The 20,757-nt window shown below is 39.7% G+C and overlaps 1 protein-coding gene across 1 annotated transcript; it reads right to left on the bottom strand.

The window, feature by feature from the left end:
- pepd (peptidase D) lies at window positions 1-16,527 on the bottom strand. Its single transcript, XM_020640144.3, has 15 exons — window positions 16,389-16,527; window positions 14,333-14,516; window positions 12,257-12,384; window positions 11,466-11,529; window positions 9,396-9,443; window positions 9,069-9,130; window positions 7,806-7,850; window positions 6,806-6,881; window positions 5,957-6,003; window positions 4,540-4,608; window positions 3,636-3,713; window positions 2,520-2,668; window positions 1,883-2,067; window positions 920-1,111; window positions 1-532 (listed from the first exon to the last, which is right to left on the bottom strand). Exons 1-15 carry the CDS (start codon window positions 16,403-16,405, stop codon window positions 398-400), a joined length of 1,479 nt encoding a protein of 492 aa, XP_020495800.1. The 5' UTR covers window positions 16,406-16,527; the 3' UTR covers window positions 1-397.
- Between the last annotated feature and the right edge of the window lie 4,230 nt (window positions 16,528-20,757).

The raw sequence follows: 20,757 nt of genomic DNA, 5'->3' as shown, positions 1-20,757 counted from the left end.
AAAGGTTGAAATGTTGAGACTTTAATTGAAATCAAAAGCATTTTGTGAATCAATGTTTACAAAGAGGAACACAGAAGAATACAAATTTCATAATAAAATAAAAAATAATTTGTGTTTCTCTAAGAGGCACATACATGAACACTTGACATGTGTTCAGGTGGAGTTTTTCCCTTTAAGTGACCGCTGCACAATTTTCAAAACATTGTGACAGCTTCGTAAAGTTTTGAAAAACATGTTTTTGATTCTATGACTCAATAATCATCTTGATTGTGTATTCTGTTGTACAGGTGAGATATAAGAGTAAGAACTTCCATTTTTTACCAAAGAATAATCTTTGTTCTTCATTTAAAGTAAGGAATGAAATCACAATGTTTTCATCTTAACTGTGAGACGTCAATCAGACGCTGACGAGAGGGCTGAAAGGTTTCGCAGTTTCAGCCATGAAAGCCTCGATCTCCTCCACGGTGCGGGGGACGCAGGTCAGCAGCTCGATGCCGTCATGTGTGACTGCAATGTCATCTTCAATGCGGACCTGCACACAGGAGAGACACAGCAGTCAGTCAAACACAGCAGAGAAGGTAAAAGGCAAACTCAGCACAAAGAAGGAGAATACGAGTTACCAGAAATAACGTAAAAATCCATATTCATTCGGCCGAAGTTCTAAACAAAGGTCCTATACAAGTTTTAATTTGATACATTTTTAAACATTCCCATAGTATTAAAAATGCCATTAAGCCATCTGCAGATAAAGATCAATGAAATGTTTTCATCCTGAGGATTAAGTATAATGTTCTCAGTGCTTTGTCTGTGTGGTGAGTACATTTCAGTAGAAGTGGAAAATGTAACTTTAACATGTGATTGCTCTTTTGTTTAATAAGGTCAATGAAACAACTAAATAACCCTGCGTAGGCAGACTGACCCCTCCGAAGCCTCTGAAGCGAGCCAGCACTTGGTTATTGATGAAGCAGCTCTGTGCGGGGTTGGCCAAGGCCTCGTCCAGCAGGTGGTTGATGAAGTAAATGCCCGGCTCCACCGTGAGCACCATCCTCTCCTGAACCAGACGGCCCATCCGGAGACTCTTCAGTCCAGGCTCGTTGATACGCTCAAGCCCCTGGACAACAACACAGATTATTAACATCAATATCAACATACTTCAGCTAGTAGGAGTTAAGGTAAACTGCAGCAGAGCATTAAGGCTACTACTTGAGGTGATGCTTTTGATACTTGAGGCCGGCATCATTTAGTTAAAAAAATGATTATCTATGATGAATAGATTGTTTTAAACTAACAAAATAAACTAAATTTGATAGGAAAAAAATTAGATGCCCTCTGTTTAACCTTGCTGGACTGATTATGCGAACTCGAGCACGCCTCTCTGACATTGTCTGAATTTGGGTTTAGCTTCACTTCATGAAGTCATTTCACTGTATGCAATCTGTCTAACTATATCTAACAAACACATCAGTTCGTCATGCATCCACAGAGGACTGAGCACTGTATTCATATTATAAAACATGCTTCCCACGCTGACACCGTCTGTGTGAAGAGTCAGCTCTTCCTCTGGGGTTTCTGTGGGTTAACTGTCAACTGTGTTCATTTGTCTTTTTCAGCTGAACTGTCAAAATCCTCCACCACAACCTGAGAGCATCTGTGTTCAGAGTTTAAGCTGTCATGTCGCCTTCCTCTCCCTGACCTCAGCCTGAACTTGTTCCTCCAGTGTGTCCACTTGTTATTTTCCTGCGCATTCTTTTCACAAACTGTCTCTCTATTATTGATGACACATCAATATTGGAAGAACAGAGGAGTGTGTTCTTCTTCTTTTACCGTCTGGTGACTTTGTTACAACTGGAACTACTGGTTGTTTTGTGTCTCCTGCTCTCACCTCAGGGTATCCCCCCACATCGTGCACATCAATGCCCAGCAGGTGTCCAAGGCCGTGGGGCATGAAGACGGAGCCCAGGTGGACCTTCAACATGTCCTCCACGCTGCCGGTCACGATGCCGATCTTTACCAGCTCCTCCAGGTGAACCCTGTCAGCCAGGCGGTGCATGTCAGTCCACTTAACACCTTAAACAAAACAGTATTGTTATTGAATAAAACAGGATTGGTTTAATGAAGCCTCTCAAAACAAAGGTTAAGTCCAAGACCAGGTTAAAATTGTGTCAAAAGTGAAAACTGAGTCAATCAGTACAATAACTGCTACACAAAAAAAGATGCCTGAAAAAGACAACAATAAGCATTTAGCCCTGTTAGCATCATGGCTTATCATCGCTCTTTAAGGTAAGGGTTTACAAAAGGTAGAGTCGCAGGTTATACCATGGGGAAAAAATCAAAGTCTAAAAGATCCAAAGTAATAACAGCACATAGAAAAATTAACTTTCAGGAACTAAATTAAGAGCATTATTTATTTTGAACACACTATTGTATCATAGCTAGAACTTGTGTTAGGGCACAAGGTTAGACTGTGAATTAATCTATATTGGTTAGTATGTTTACTTGATAGGCAGAATGATAATAACCTGGTTTGATTGCAGCCATGACATCTCGGGAGGATTTGAGGACAGCCTCATAGATGGCCCTCTGGTCTGCAGTGAACTTTCCGTTGGCCGGGAAGGAGCAGGTGATGTCTGAGGAGTAACAATAGTACTCTCCACCCATGTCGAACAGACTGCAGGAGATAAATCATCACATGATCACGTCATTATTGTCTCTACACGTCTTTTAGTGTATTAAGTCAAAAGCTAAATGCTGTCTTCTCTATGACATTCTTTTTCATGTGTATAATGGTAGTGGGAGTTCTTTAACTTATTTTTTACATAAAGATTAGGGATGTTCATCATGAGTCACTTAAATATTAAATGTTGTCAGCCTCTCTAGTTGGCATCATAACTCCTAGTCTGTTATAAAAGTAGGCCCACATCTACGGTTAACAGTTGTGTCTAAGCTGTAATGCAGCCACACACAACTAGGTGGGGCTGTAGCTCCAGTTAATGAGCAAAGTGGACTAATGGCATCTCGTAGGAGCACAAAGGTAAACCGGCATACAATCACTTAACTGTCATCAAAATCACCCAATATATAACCAGATTCAGGACAGGCAGGTGGACATTAACCTGCAAGTATCTTGAAAGCTGGTGGTGCTACCACTGCTAAAGCTAGCCGCACACGGCACACTAGTTGAACATTGGTTACCCGCAGAGTAATGCACGTTCAAAATGACACACATTTCAATTAAATAGCCATCAATTTCCTTATTGAAGAATATGACAAACTTTTTAAAATGTTTCAAATTTCTGTTAAATCAACCGAGAAATACGTCCCTAAAACATCCCTACTAAGGTTATATAGCACAAAGAAGTTCTGCAGGTGAGTATGATGGGCGGGGAGGGCTAGCATGCAGCAGGTGGCTCTGAGAAATCAGAGCTAACTGGAGAGCATTCCCGAGGTGTCCTGGGCCTAACTTTACATAACACCGGTGAAGGGAGGTGATGGGTTGGCTCTCGCTGCACATCTGGTTTCAGGGTTGGGTTGTGGGAGCTTTTAGGGGTCATGAGTATCGATGTTGTCACTATCTGGATGAATGACGCCTGGGTTCTTGTCATGAGTGCAGAAGGATCTTCAAATCAAAAACGTACCACATGTCTCCATCTGCAATCGTCTTGTCATTTGGAGCCCCAACATGGCCGTAATGAAGGATGGAGGAGTTGTGTCCCCTGTTAAAAAGGAATAAAAATACACAAATCTAATTCAATTATAGTGTTCTGATGCGTCATCTAATATATTTTTCCTTGTGACTATTAAAGCCAGACACAGTGCGTCTCTGTAGGAACACTGTGGAGATCATTTACTCATTTCTGAAGTCTAATTTTAACCAGGACGGTCACTTGCATCCACTGGCCACTAATCCTCAGGAAGAACTCATTACACGTGACCTTTAATACAAAAGGCTAAAGGGTTATAAAATGTTTGAAAATCCTTCAGACATAATTGAGGCTGCTACCTTACAGTAACCGAGCAACCAGGAACCCTTGGATGTTGTATTTTCTAGCTGCCTGGTTTGGAGCAGATAAAAAATATTTACTGTAGCATCAATTCATGGTCTAAAGATTGAAACTGACAACTGTTTTTTGTTTTTTTTACCTCCAAGCTAACCTTTTTACTATTCAAGACGATATCCTTATTTTTTATTTTTTTATCAGGAATGGAACTAGTCAAAAAACGGAGTCATTTTTAACCTTGGGAAGTGAGTTAGAGAGTAAGTACACTCCTTCAGGAGACATCGCATAAAGACATTATATGTCTGTATGTGATTAAGTTGTTTTTTTTCTACATCAGCTCTTCAGATCTTAACAATCAACCAATCAGCTTGTCTTGACATGCAGGTCTGCTCAACACACTTTCATGGATGTTTGGGTGGTGTGTGCATCTCTTCTTCTCAAAGCCTCTCTCACACAACACATCCATATGTTGTGAGCATAAATCTCTGAAGAAGCATCAGCCCCGATCACAAACAGTTAGACACTTTCTGTGAAGCCTTACGTTCCACAGATACAGGTGTAGGATGTGTGACGCATCCCTCCTTTGTTGTAGCAGTAGTGCTGGAAGAGGCTGCAGAGGAAAATAAAGGCAGTAAGAAAAACAAACTCAAACATTTGAAACAACAGACACCACAGAAGGCACTCATTAACTGACAGACTTTCTCTGCCCTCGTCATGACTCCGTGCTTTTTTTATAATTCATTCAGTGACTCTTTAATCATCACACAGTCCAACACATCAAACGCTGTGAAAGATGACGAGCTCATGTTTCCTGGATCTTTTAAGACACCGAAAGGCTCATCAGAACGAGTGACAGCTGCTCTGACATAAAATTATGTTTTAAATATAATGGTTCTGCTGTGAAACATTTTTAAACACGAGGAATACTAAATTGGGATTTTGTGGGCTTATCTTCAATTGAATAATAACCCTGTGCTGGTAATGACCCGCACATTATTTCAACTAATGTAAAGAACATTTGAATTTTGTTTTTAAAAACCAAAACAATCAGCAAAGGGCTACACATCTGAGCTGAATATAAGAAACTTAATCTTACATCTCAACACCTCTATTCATAATGGATTAACTTTACTGTTTCATATTTCACATTTTAATGACTTCATAAATGTTCTTCCTGTACGTCTGTACGGTGGTGCTGTGGTTAGCGCTGTTGCCTCACAGAGAGAAGGTCTTGGTTTTGAATCCTTGTAGGACAGGAGCTTCTCTGTGTGGGCTTAACATGTTCTCCCTGTGCATGGTGTGTTCTCTCCAGGTACTCCGGCCTTCTCCCACAGTCCAAAGACATGCTCGTTAGGTTAAATGGTGACTCTGAATTGCCTGTAGGTGTGATTGTGAGTGTGGCTGGTTGTCTGTCTCTACATGTCAGCCCTGTGATTGACTAGCGATCGGTCCTGGGTGTAACCTGCCTCTCGCCCAATCACAGCTGGGATTGGCTCCAGCGCCCCAACGACCCCAAACAGGAAAAAGCGATATAGATAAGGGATGGATGGATGGATGGGTTTATTATTATTTTTTAAATATATATTTTTAATGCTTTTATGCTGCAGCCTGGGATTCAAAACCCAGGCTGCAGGCTTGGAGGACTATAGCCTCTGTACACTAACCACTAGGCCACTGGCACCCCCAGGTTTTGGGTCTTTTCACTTTAATCACTTATTTATCCCCTCCATTAGAAAAAAAATAGGATTCTAAAGAATTAAGCCTTTTTATTTCTTTGTATTGTATTTCCTCTTTGCATTTCATGCTATGTGTCAATGTCAAAGAGGGCAGCCCTAAATGATCTCTGGAGTCTATAAAACGGGGTTAAAAAAGTGATTGTGTTAGCATGATTTCTCTTACAAACTGTAACACATTCATAAATATACATCATACATCAATGAGAAACATGCAATGTTTACCTCTCCATTTCATATTCTTTCTGGCCAGGTCTGACATGCTTCATGATCTTCAGAGAAAGAAGAGAAATAATATGCAGTTAGGACACTTTCAAACCTCAAGTTAATATTCACTAAATGCACAAAAACCAAACCTTCATAACTGTTGTCAGTGGGTACTTGACGGTAGAGTCCAATGAAATGTTGATACATTATGCCTTTTTTCTCCTTTGTATGTGATGCTTATACTGTCTCATTTTATCACAGTAAAAATATTTTGTGGATTAACCCTTAGAAAGAATAGACTGAAGGAAAAAAGCAGGAAAAAAAGAGTTTAAAAAAGTCTGAGTGCCCTCTGGCCCCTGCTGATTTGTGGGAGCATCTCCTGTTTTTACCACACAACTATTGGAAAAGTTGGATCTTTACTTTGGGGACACATCATGAGTATAAGCATTCCTCTTGAAGGTCTTTTCACTGCACTTGTAAAAGAAACGATATTGACCACTCATGGTCAGGGATTTTAGAGGAGAGATCAATGTGAGAGGTTAACAGCAGCTCAACCCCTAAAGATGTTATTCATAGTGATAAAGTGAAATCCTGTGCAGAAGTTAAATATTGCTTTAATGGTACAGCTTATTGGTCAGAGGCTATCTCACTGCCAGCCTCCGAGCTACTGGCTGAAGTTTAAGTCGATAGTGTTTAAACAGTTTATAGCCCTAGAGGATGCTGACATCTTGATTCCTTTGGGCGAGTCTTAAACTCAATAAGCGGCTTGATACGTTGGGTGTTTTATTTCATTCTGTGACCTTCTCTTTTTATTCCTTTTTTTTATTGTTTGAAATTGTGAGATATACCCTTGCACACTGATCTTACCATTTTATGAGCCTCGCTGGAAATCCTGTTGGTGTAGCGCAGGACCTCCAGCTCCATGTCGGTCTTAGTCAGACGGCTGCACACACAGAAATAAACCAGGAGTTAGAGATTGTCAATGCCTATGATGAAGCCACAAATAATATAAAATAATGGCTGCCAAAGAAGCATTTTTGTTGTAAATCATTTTTCTGTATTAACCTGATGTTTCAGTATCTAATGTGGAGAACATGTCTCTCAGATAGTGCGCCATCATTTCCAGGATCTCCATAGACAGATTGAACCTGTCATGTTTTGATATTCCAGTGGAAAACTCTTGTAATCTTCTGCTATAGATCTGCTAAAAATGATTTCAAACTACATTAAAATGTATTACAGTCTTTGATTAAAATCTGAGCTGGTTCTGACGGTAACAGAACTGAAAGTTTTCTGCCCGCTCATCTTACATTTCTCATTCTGCACCGGACGTGGCTAGATACTGGAGAGTGTTAATGATTCCTACAATAATAGAAGCAGATAAATAATCCAAGCAGTGGTAACCAATAGTAACGGGAATGAAAAAAAAAAAGAAACAGCCCATTAAAAGAGAGCAGTGCGAGCTTTGCAGAGAAGAGGGGGCAGAGGGGTTCAATCAGGTCCGTCTCCCCAGGAGGTGTGCCTGAGAAGCATTCCTCCTTATTTGAGAAAATGTCAATTCATCTAGAGGGTGCAAACTCTAATGCCACGGACAACCAGGCGAGCACGAAGTCCATTACACCCGTGCGGACGAGCTACTGAGTCTAAGAGGGGAAAAACAAGCCGGAGAAAAAAGCTGCTGTTTCTGATTGCACACACACAATTACCTGACCGGAGGTTTTAATTGTTAAGGTCTGTGAGTGTAAAAAAGAAGCAGGATCGGACTAAAGAAACTTTCAGGTAATTAAGAGAGAGAGTAAAGTTCTTATTCTCTCGTCTACAGTATGCTCACTGAATTCTATATACTAAAGATATGTGAGGTACTCACCACTCCACAATGACAGGGTGTAAGAAAGTGTTGTTGACTGTGAAGCTGTAACAAAGAAATAAGAATCGTTAACAACAATTGACATAAATTTAAAGTTTGTTTGAGAGTTCAATAAGATCTCCTGTCTCGTATCTTTGATTTTCAATTCCTGTCTAGAAAATTGAATGCGAGTCACTGTACTGCTGTGTACCGAGCAATGGAGGTATTGAATGCTTTGCCATTAGACAAAAGTAAAAGTTTGAATATCAGAATATCAGTCCCTCTCTAATCCGACATTTTGGCTTTATAATATGTGACTCATTATAGAACGACTGACAAACTAATTATTTGTCTTTTTTTTTTGTAGTTGACACGATATTTGTGTTTTGATGTCACAAATGACGTACTACATTTTAATCTTTCTTTTCAGTTGCCTTGGCTCTTTAACAATATAACTGTTGTACATTTTCACGTTTATATGTGTGAACATGTCTGATAGAATCCTGACTTTCACCACTCGAATGCAGAAGCAGAACAATACTTTGCACATCTATTTCACAGGACAGGAGAGGAAAGAGACCATCTGGAATTGCATATAGTTTTTCACCTTCATCAGTTCCCACCCCCGGAAAACCCCCCCAAACATCCATAAATGTATTTTTTTGCAAGATAGACGGTGTGAAGGAGTTTGCTTGCAACAACTCTGCTTCAACAAATTTAACCCACCCCACCACCAACCCCCCCATCCTTCAGCATGTCCACCACCTGCATCTAGACTCTGGGGGATCCTGCAAACATTTTCTATCTTCATGTATTTCAACCGTTAATTAACATGCTAATCAAGAACAACAACAAAAATCTTTAAATTCCCTGCATACATTTTTTTTATAATAGGCTTCCAATTAAACTCCCCTTATTGAAATACAATTGAATGCAAATGTATTTCTAAGCCTTGAAATACGTGTATAAGACTTTTTTCAAAGCAGTAAGGTTCAGAGTAAAGAAAAGCTCAAAAGTTAAGTATGCATCTGAAGAAAGAACAAAGCCCAGCGCTAAGGCCAACAGAAACATTCCCATTAGTTGATAACTAACAAGCAAAAGCACTGTTGTTTTCTCAATTCAATTGTATTCAGAATGAGGTTAATCAGCTATAATCAGTATGCATGAGAGTCTGTTGTATCCTTGGTTAAAAAGAAATAAAGAAAGATAAAAAAAAAAACAATAACCTCCCAAACACACAAACAAATAATTATGTAAATGCAAAGTGATGCCAATTGAACATACCGGCTAATTCCTTCAAAGGAGGCTTCACGGCAGATGCTCCCGCTATCTGTATTCTGTCCTCGCTGCATAGAAAACACAAACACATGCAAAACAAGTGAAATGACATCACTAACAAGTCCTTTCAAATGTCAAAACTATTCATTGAATTGGTTTATACCCCAGCACACACTGTGTGGACTAATGAAACATGAAAGTCTTCTAAGTCAGACTTTAGATGATCAAAATTGACTTTCATAGAAATAAGAATTTAATTAGCCCCAATCAGAGGGACCTACAGTGCAGTGCAGGGCAACAGTGGTTTTTAATTCAGGGAGGGAAATAGCGTACCAGTGTGAGGAGAACTTCAGGGCTCATGTGGGACAGAACATCAGCAATCTGTAGGAGGCAGACAGGGAGTAATTAGAAGACAACACGCACAGGTTGTTTTTCTTCTTCTGCTCTCGGGCTGCAGGATAAAAGGTCACTCTGGCAGACACTGGTGTTGTGGCTACGCAGCCTGTCTGCTGCTCAGCGGCACACTGAACGACACACCTCAAGCGACTTTATTACTCCTCTGCCAACAGCCTAAATGTCAGACAGCGGATACACCACTTAGTGTTCACAGAGAGGTGAGCTCTTCTTGTATTAATAAAAACACATCCTGAAGCATTCATTGAATGTCACAAAATAAACTTTCCCAAAACCTAAAATCTTCATTGCAATTTCATTTAGATACATAGAAATATTTGCTTTCATGCTGATTATTTTTGGGACTACAGACTTATTCAAAAAGTGATGTAAATAAGTAGCTGCAACGATAACTTCAACCTGCCTATAGAGGGAAAAAACTGGCCTTCACCATTTGATCAGTTAAAAAACTGGCTCCATTTAATTGTTAGAAAAAAGACTGAATATGTTGAATGAATGAGATACTGCATGTTCATGTGTGCAGGAGTTTTTAAAACACTGCAGCAAACATACGTGTCAGTCAAGTAAAGTACGACTGAACAACGTTTGAATTTCCAGAGTGTTGAGGGTTTTTCTGCAACATAATCCATCCATCCATAATCTATACCTCTTATTTCCCGTTAAGGGCCGTGGGGGGGCTGGAGCAGATCCCAGCTGTGATTGGGCGAGAGGCGGGGTAAACCCTGGACTGGTCGCCAGTCAATCACAGAGACATATAGAGACAGACAACCAGCCACACTCAATCACACCTACGAGCAATTAAGAGTCACCATTTAACCTAACGAGCATGTCTTTGGACTGTGGGAGGATGCAGGAGTACTTGGAGGTATCCCACACATGCACAGGGAGAACATGCAAACTCCACACAGAGAGGCTCCTGTCAGGCGGGGATTCTAAAAAGGGACCTTCTCGCTGTGAGGCAACAGCGCTAACCACTCACCACTGTGCAGCCTTGCAACATAATCAAGCTTGGAAAATCAGTGGCAATGTGAACACACCTGGGCTTCTCAATTTAAAGAGCAAAAGTTTGGTAAGAGAAGTGTGACTCAGATACATACTTTCTTTAAATATCATCCCAGACTCAAAGGGCGTGAGTAATGAAAACTCTGCCAACTGTTAATAATGAAGGTAAACACCAGCTGGATACTTGAAACAAAAATCAAAAATACATGAACAAAGTCCTGATTTTACGTGTTCGCATGTAAGCAGGGCTCTGCCAAGGAAAGAGTGTGTGTGTGTGTGTGCGTTAGAAAAATAGAAAAGTGCTCAAACATTCATGACCTAGTTTAGATAAAAAGGAAATATTGTTCTCTTTTAGATCCTCCTGCAGGCAGCATCGCCGGCTGAATGCTGACTTCTTTGTCTAATAACACTATAAATTAAACAAATTCAGAGGCAGTTGTTACAGGATTATATACTTTGTTTGACACTGCAGTGTGGGGCTGAGATTACTTTATTGAAGAAGTGCCTGTTGACAGAAGTGATAATTTGAATCTCAACCTGTGACTAATTAGGAAATCTAACACCTCAGGCAGGTGTGCAGATGTGGAAAAAATACCAGAAATAACATCAGCAAGATGAGTCATCAGGAGGTCATGGTGTAAAAAAATAAATAAATAAAGAACTGTGTGAGATCATTACAAATGCAAACTTCTGCAGTGAGTGTTTGCATTTAAAATGATCACACACAGTTGTATGTCCACTTCTGGATGGTCAAAGCTATTACATTTTCATGTTGAGAACTGATGGGACTGATTTCTTATCTAGCGGTTTCCAAAATAGGATGATGACTTCACCTTTAAAACAATCTATAGAGGTAGTAGTGTCCTTTATTGTAACTTGATAGCTCAGTGATTCAAACATCAAGGTTCACTTGCTGCACAGAAAAAAGGTCACACTCGCGCACACACACACAAACGCACAAAAAACAGCACAAACATACAAACTTACATCGCAGGCGTAGTGCACCTCATCCACAGCATACTTTGTCTTAAAGTGTTCTTTAGAATGGATCCTGTGAACACAAAGAAAAGTGCAATTAATAAAAACAACACACACACTCATTGACAATTTGAAGAAATGAAACAGAAAGCTTGAAGAGCCTGATGGCTTTGTAAACACTTATTTCTTGCAGCCATAATTGTATTTTTGGAACATGAAGATAGCATATTTGAAAAAAATGGACTGACACATATTTTTTTGTGTCTCCACTGGTTGATATAACACACTGAATTAAAACACAATCTGACTGCTTTTTGCAAACAGTGGAGTCAGGACAAAAAGTTAAGAGGAAGAGCAAAACTTAAGATGAGCCCAACACAAATGCTGATGAAGTAACTTCTCAGTTTTGTACATGACAGATGATTAAAAAGATACTCTGTGGTTTATAGATAAGGAAATAGCAAACGTGTGACATGGTCATGGACCTGCATGTTATTTCCAGTTGATTACGTGCAGTGGTTTGTTTCACTGAACATCTTACACAGAAACACTATGGAGTGTGTAGAAGCTGTCCAAATAAAAATAAAATGTTTTGCCTATCTTTGCCTGTTTTGCCTTCCTTTTGAAGTTATACTCAAACATCCCGGTGTCACTAACAATAAATACACATAATAAAACAGTCAACTGTAACTGTATATGATGTCGTCAACCCTTCGTTCAGGTTGCAGCCCTCAGCAAAACACCAGCTGGTTCTGATTGTCGGACGTGTACAGCGCTCTTTGAAGATTAGTGTAACTCACTCTCCCATCCAAGTAGCATAGCTCTCAGGCAGCTTGGGAACAAAAAGGATGGATTTTCCTGACTCCACGTCAATGGCTCCATAACAATCAGCCTCGGTTACTCCGAAAGCCCAGTGGAAGAAAGACTCCTGTAGAATGGTGAGAATCAGCAGGAGCATTAGCGAGGAGATTATAACAGGCAACTAATTACACGAGAAGTTATGTCTGATTAGGAGGGAAGAGAAAACACATGTGGATCCAGAGCTCAGGATATAACACTTATAAAATACGTTCAGTTTCCTCATTAAAACATTGAGATCATAGACAAAAGTGATGTTTCTTCTGAGTGGCTGACCTATATTTGTTGACAGAGTGAAGTGTGAACAGTACAAAAAAAGACTCTGAACTTTGCCGCAGGAGAAGCCTGATTAGGTATTTTAGTACCCAGACTGAATACACTATGGGGTGCTTTTGGGAACAACCAATTTAAATTTGTTCAGACTTCAGGCAAATCAGATTTGCACTGTCAGTTTCAAGTGATCAGATGTGCTATTCGTTTCCAGGTACCAACAACATATCTACATAGGTTGCAGAGGTAATCACACAGGCTTCAGTGACTTTAACAAATTGGGGATTTGAAGTAGACAAATGAAAAATTGACATCTGTCACCTCGGTTTTCAAACTTTCCAACTGACTGTTGTCTGTGTCGTCCTTCACACAGCTCTGCTAGCAGCAGCATAGATTCTGCTCAGCTACTCTGATTCACTTCTGTCTCTCTGGATTACATGCTATGTTTTTGTAACGCATTGCAAGTGATGCAAAATACACTTTAAATCTAATTTGAGAGTCTGCAGCTTGCAGGATGGGACACATTTAAAGAAATCTGATTAGAATGGAATTTTAAACCACCTCCAATCAACCAGCATTAAAATCAACCAGGCCACTGGGAGTCTTTGGCTTGCTGCTGTTGTCTGTGGCTGTTTTTTGAAACTGAATCTCTGAGTCCCTGATTCTTTGGCTCTGGTCAGAATCCATCACCTGACAAAGACTGTTATCTTTTCTGTTTAGTAGATACAGGGAACTGGTTTATTGTAAATAAAACCTTTAAAACTACCAGCTCATCTCGTGTCCCTACTTTGTCACAATCTATGAGTCGGGTTGTGACAATATGCCAAAAAATAATTCTGCAGGCAGTCTGAACAAGTTCAGAGGGGACATTGAATCAGACTGACACTGACTTAAATGAACAGCTACAGTGCCTTGAATTTTTCATTTTACACAGTTTTCAAACAGGTACAACATGTTTATTTTTACCATTGTTTAACAAAAAGTGCCGTCCAGAGGCCAATCATCTGTTAGATATACAAGAAAACCTAAATGGAAGTGGTTGCCCCTGATCTTAGTGAGGGGCATTTCATTTCAATTATTTATTTAAAGGACAGTGCACATTAATCAACATTTCTGTAAATGTGCCAAACAGATAACAACAGTATAACATGATGCCAATATACTCGCTCCATTAAAACATATGACCATACAGCCATTCATACAAACCACCATGGGTTAGACAGCACAGCTACAACAATACATAGCAACAGACAAACATGCACTCAGATTAAATACTATAAAAGGTGTTCACACTTTTGATTGCTTAAAAGCCAGTCCTTAAAACAGTGGGTGAATGTACGGTGGGAGGTGCAATTTCTAATCACCACTGGCAATTGGTTCCATAATTTAGAGGCTCTCACAGAGAAACACATCACAGCAAATCACTGAAAGCCTTCATCATTTTATTTCTAAAAAAAAAAGGGCTGAACAGTGTGCCAGCCTTTGCAGTTAGTACATTTTTTTGTCCTGCACCTGTATGCACTTTGCCTGGATGTGCGCACATTATTTTTCTCCTTTTGAAAGTTTTTGAACACCATTTAATCCACCCTTTAAAATCAGAATTAAATATTACTTGTTATATCCAACCCCAATAAATCTATTTCCTTTGCAATTGTGATATGAAATCAACGCAAAAGTTTAAGGAATGACCTTGTCCCCACCTCAGACACCAGATTTGTACAAGTCCTAGAATCATAGGGACCACCTACCTGTCTGAAGAGCAGGTCTGTGTCCGTGCAGTACCTCTGCGTCTGCTCTCCACCTTGCAGCACCACCATCGACTGCGGCACCAACCCATCTTTGGCCTTCAGCCCACTGCACAGACGTTGGCGATTCTCTGCAAACAGGGCAGCAGACACCCTCAGGGTTTCGTTCCCCAGCCAGTAGACAGGTCTGGGAAAACAGAAATATACAAAATAGTTTGGCCGATTGTGGAGTTCGGGTTTAAGAGACTAGCCCTCAATTAAATATCTCTTAGACTGGGTTAAGATTGGTGAACAAATTTGAGGACAGAAAGTAATATGGCCACACTGTCCATAATTCTAATAATCCTCTTGTATTGTGGTTGTTATTAACAACGTGTACAAATAGTAAGATAAACTCCATCCCCCACAGCCCAGCCTGCCTTGACTAAGGGTTAAGACAATGATTTAGACAGAATTTCATCTTTTTTTCTGATAAGTCTAGTGATAAATCTTGATCACTGGCCATAGCTTTCTTGATAAGATAACAAAAGGCACATTTCAGGTTCCCCCTGGTCTTTACTAAAGGTTAATCCATAATAACTTCACAGTATGTCTGGATCAAGGATTTCTGTATCATTCACTGGTGGATGAGTTGCAGAGGTTTAACTTTATGTGAGGACAGATAAGATCCAGTGAGGTGTGAAACCATGTTCTTATAGCAGACGGTCCACACAATCAACAAAGCTAGCAAAAGGCAGGAATAGAAGAAAAAAAAACTTCAACATGTATAAGGTCCAGTTTTCTAAAGAATATATTACCGATACTTCATGAAAACAAGATAAATGCCTTTTTTTTTTTTTCAAGCAGACTAAATGGTCTCAAACTGTATAACATAATCTAAAGGGTGTGCCTGGTGTTTGTTCCGACCTCTGGCACAAGTCCCCTCATGTCTGCTGATTGCTGACAACTTTATGATTACCACAGCAGATTCTTCTGGTTTTATCAGATGATCGCAAGAAAGCGGCCTGGGTTGTGATTTGATAACAGAAAAATATTGCTCTATGTAGATCATTAGATTTTTATTTCATGAAACACATTATGAAGAACCAAGTTCCATTGACACAAAGAAAAGTGTATTTTATGTTCACCCCACAATGTCTTATCAATTTAGATTCAGTTGCAATTCACAACTTTTAAAATACATTTAGCAGAAACACACTCAAAATGTTAGATTACAATACAATTTCTTAAAATGCAATTCTGATTTTTTTTCTCCAGGTAACTTCACTTTAGCTAAATCGTGTATACATCAATGAACCTCTGGATAATTTAGATAAGAGCACACTACACTTTTCAAACAAAACAAATGTCCTCATCACTTTTTAAAACACTAACAGGAAGTAACTACTATGAACATGCACTGTGTGGAATAAGTAATAATGGTGGAAACTGTAGTCTTAATACGAGTGGCGCAGTTTTTTTTCTCATGTACATACATTTAAGATGTTCATGTAATAAACCTCGGAGGTCCCTTTTTCGTAGTTATGATAGGCCTGCTTCAGTTTTAATCTTAACAGATCAAAAGTAGCGAAAGTAAGATTTAACAGTGTAATTACGCTTACGTTTAAAATGACGTAATTGCATTTCTGTCAAATTGTTATTATAATAACTAAATGTATGCTATATTTTCACTAAATGACTTATGTCATTTTAGTTATTTTTGATTAAATGAGATTGAAAGTGCTTTCTCTTTTGCCTTCAGTGAAACCGTGTTTTTATTAATTTTATAAAATAGTTCGTGATATGAAATATATCTCTCCAAATATAATTACGTGCATTATAGAACATCTCAACGAACCTGAACTTCTTTTTCTTTTTCTTGTTATTAGTTTAAAAATTGAGAAAGCTTCACTCTGCAGCTTTAAACGAGCTCTTGAGCTTTGTGAAGTAACATTTTATTTTACTGCGCTGATTAAAAACAAACAAGACTTTGTTAACAGCCTGCATTCTGTATATAAATATACATATATATATATATATATATATATTTTATAGTCACTTTAGAGAAAAATCCACTCACTGTTGTGCTGCAGCCATGTTGACGTGCTGGTCCAGACTGTCACATGAGTTCAGTCAGCTGACGTGGCACTGTGCTACGTTCATGTCTGTAGGAAAAACTAACTTTACGGAGGTTCCTTAATGACGTTATCCTCTCATCATCGCTTGTGTCCAGTGTTGCAATCACTGGGAGGAAATACCATCGAATAAATGTATTAAGCATCGTGAAAAACATCTTTTAGAAGAAAGAGAGTCGAAATCGCGCAGCCCTGTGAGCTTCTTTGAATATGTTCATGCAATTTCCTATTTCAATAAATGTCACATAATGTCATTTTATGAAGCTGAAGCCAACAATCAATACGAACAGTATCCTTTTTAGCTCAATAACTAAATCATTTGAAAATAGTAAAGTAAATGCAGAAAAGCAAATAACCGTACAATGGACAAGGCCTAAAAGAGCTATAAAAATAAACAATGTGGAGTATGCACTAATTAGGCTAATATGTTTGGTTAATTAGCTATTAGGCCTAGGCTGCATAGCCTACTGATGAACATGAGACTGTTAAAATCTTCACATATGATTTTTTCAATGTTAATACTAATGATCAAAGACATGTTACTATTTAAGAAGAAAAAATTGTTTTGTTTTAATATGTTTCCTGTACAATCTTAGACAATGCACACATGAAATAAACACACCTCTAACTGTCCAACATAATAGTCATGTCATTCATTGCTCTTCTGAACACAGAACACAAGTGTTCAAGTTTAAGAGTTATTATTTTCAGTGATGTTTTCTGTCTCTGTCAGCACAGTAAAATATCTTGAATTTTAGATATGATACTTGTTAAGGAAGGAAGCATTGGTAAAGAAAATGATCACTTTATGGACATTAAGTCAGATAAACAAGAGCCATCACACTTTTATGAACGTACATTTCTGGTGGAATAAAAGCCTCCTGTTACAGGATTATTTGACACATGCATATGTAGTCTATGGTGGTAGTCTAGCATGTTTTTAAATGCACCTCATTATATGAAATATTTCAAGTTTAGAGGTCTTAAAGAGCTGAGGGTCTTAATGTCTCCAATAACTACACTGTAAAAAAACAAAACCCTAGTTGTTATAACTTAAAAAAGTTAGTGTCCGGGTGCCTTAAAATTGTAAATTAACTGAACTTAAAAATTTGAGATAATTATTCCAAAGAAATACAATTTTCTAGTCAAATAAACTTCAAATCAGAGATAAACATCAATCAGAAAGTCAAAATATTGAGTTAAATGAATTCATTAATTTCAGTTGAATATATAAACTCCTCAAAAAAAGTTTGGAAACATTCTTTTGGTCAATTATTGGGTCCCTTTAATAATACTAATTGGTGTTGTATTTTATATCGTTGGGAAGCCTGAATAGTCACCTTTACAACGAGGTATAATTTGTAAGTATCGTGCATTCGTGGAATGTACAACACAGCTAACATGTGGGTAGCGCCCCCAAAAAATGTGCCAAAATCCCTTGCAATGTTCTTCTGTTGGTTTTCACTCCTGTTTTGAGTTGCTAGGTGGAATGGATGATTGCACTCTCCCACAGTGATAAGGAAAAAAACAACACATATTGGCCATTTTTACATTATTAATTTTATACTGTCAGGGACCTTAGTGGCGTGTGGAAGATCCATACACAGCCACAACAGCTTGGCACCTCCTCCTCCTGCTGGTCACCAGCCTGGTCCCATTTCTGAATGGGATTGCATCCCATTCCTTAACCAGGAGTTGTTGAAGGTCAACCAGCGTGGTTGTGTTGGTCACTCTGGCATGAACAGCATGCCCAAGATGATCCCACAAGTTCCAAATCCTTAAGAAACTTGGGCCAACATACCAGGTATCAACACCAGGGCACTCACGCTCCAGTAGGGTACTACACATAAATATCTTAAAAGAGGTGCTGCAGCGACCTGAAAGAAAAACAAAAGTGATGCTAATAAGTAGTGTGCAAGATGAAGAAGTGGATGAACAATACTTACCTCTCTAGTGACCTGGTAGACTATGATCTCAGTAACCTCTCAGACGGCCAAAGGCTTCAGGTGAGATCTATCTGTAATTCAGAAGTTTTCCAGGAGAATCCTGGGAGAATGAATATTGTTGAACATGATATTGTTGTTAGAGAAGGTGCTTCTGTGAGAAGATTAAGTTCCAGGTCTGTTGGCCTCACTGAGGAGGGAGGTTGACCTGATGCTGTCACTGGGGATCATCGAGTGGTGTAAGCCAGTGATGCTCGTACCAAAGAAGGATGAAAGCATAAGGATCTGCATTGATTTCAGGTACCTGAATTTGATTTCTTATTATTGAGAAGAAGTAGGCCAGCAGCTCCAGGTGGGAGGAGACAAACTGCGATGGTAAGCGTCTTCCTGCAGGTCACACCAACTGAAAACATCAGGCAGCAGCTCTTGTTCTATTTTCAGAGATGTTATCTTCATCTCTGTGATCATTAGCTCGGCTGGAGAGCGAGGAGGCAGAGGAGAACAAAAGAGATCAAACTCACCGGCTCAAACTGCCTCTTGATGGCCAGCGCTCCATCTGGAGGTCGGGACCCGGCTGAGTGTTTGGTGTATGGCCCTTCATCTGAAACACAAACAAACAACAAACACATCAGTGTGACTTCCTTTAAGCCCGGCATGCTTTTTGTACGATTGCAGAAAAGCTGTGATGGAACGACTGAATCACTTACAACGCACAACCAAATTCACAAAATATCAGCTCATAATGACTTGACCGTCGAGGTCACGCCGAACGACTAGACCGTCGAGGTCACGCCGAACGACTCGACCGTCGAGGTCACTCGAGGTCATACCTGTTCCTCTTCTGTTACTGGTCTAAAAACTCCACCGGCTGCTTTTACTGGTTTAGAAAGTCAACCAGTGTCTCTCTGTCGCCTCCAACCTCAATCAGTTCCTTTAACTGGTTCTCAAGCTTTTCAACAAATCCTCAGTTTTGAGTTTTTGAAACCAAACATCTACTCTTTCACTCACTGACAGTCTCCCATAATGCATCAGTACTCACCGTGGATGGACCAATCACGTACACTAACCTATGGACCAATCACATACACTAACCTATGGACCAATCACAGTACACTAACCTATGGACCAATCACCATACACTGACCTATGGACCAATCACATACACTAACCTATGGACCAATCACAGTACACTAACCTATGGACCAATTACAGTACACTGACCTATGGACCAATCACCGTACACTAACCTATGGACCAATCACCGTACACTGACCTATGGACCAATCACCGTACACTGACCTATGGACCAATCACAGTACACTAACCTATGGACCAATCACCATACACTAACCTATGGACCAATAACAGTACACTAACCTATGGACCAATCACAGTACACTAACCTATGGATCAATCACAGTACACTAACCTATGGACCAATCACCATACACCAACCTATGGACCAATCACCATACACTAACCTATGGACCAATCACCATACACTAACCTATGGACCAATCACAGTACACTAACCTATGGACCAATCACCATACACTAACCTATGGACCAATCACCATACACTAACCTATGGACCAATCACCATAAACTAACCTATGGACCAATCACCGTACACTGACCTATGGACCAATCACCGTACACTGACCTATGGACCAATCACCATACACTAACCTATGGACCAATCACAGTACACTAACCTATGGACCAATCACAGTACACTAACCTATGGACCAATCACAGTACACTAACCTATGGACCAATCACCGTACACTGACCTATGGACCAATCACAGTACACTGACCTATGGACCAATCACCGTACACTGACCTATGGACCAATCACAGTACACTGACCTATGGACCAATCACAGTACACTAACCTATGGACCAATCACAGTACACTGACCTATGGACCAATCACAGTACACTGACCTATGGACCAATCACCGTACACTAACCTATGGACCAATCACAGTACACTGACCTATGGACCAATCACGTACACTAACCTATGGACCAATCACAGTACACTAACCTATGGACCAATGACCGTACACTGACCTATGGACCAATCACAGTACACTGACCTATGGACCAATCACCGTACACTGACCTATGGACCAATCACAGTACACTGACCTATGGACCAATCACAGTACACTAACCTATGGACCAATCACAGTACACTGACCTATGGACCAATCACAGTACACTGACCTATGGACCAATCACCGTACACTAACCTATGGACCAATCACCGTACACTGACCTATGGACCAATCACGTACACTAACCTATGGACCAATCACAGTACACTAACCTATGGACCAATCACAGTACACTGACCTATGGAC

Source organism: Labrus bergylta, chromosome 3 (assembly GCF_963930695.1).
Source record: "Labrus bergylta chromosome 3, fLabBer1.1, whole genome shotgun sequence".
NCBI classification, from domain to species: domain Eukaryota; kingdom Metazoa; phylum Chordata; class Actinopteri; order Labriformes; family Labridae; genus Labrus; species Labrus bergylta.
This window is presented reverse-complemented; position numbering and strand designations above follow the sequence as displayed.

What these genes read in the sequence shown, in the direction of transcription:
- pepd (XM_020640144.3), bottom strand. An exon ending in TCCTTTGAAGGAATTAGCCG is followed by an intron (nt 7,851 to 9,068) that starts GTATGTTCAATT and finishes TCTTTGTTACAG; the next exon opens with CTTCACAGTCAACAACACTT. An exon ending in CACCCTGTCATTGTGGAGTG is followed by an intron (nt 6,882 to 7,805) that starts GTGAGTACCTCA and finishes CTGTGTGTGCAG; the next exon opens with CCGTCTGACTAAGACCGACA.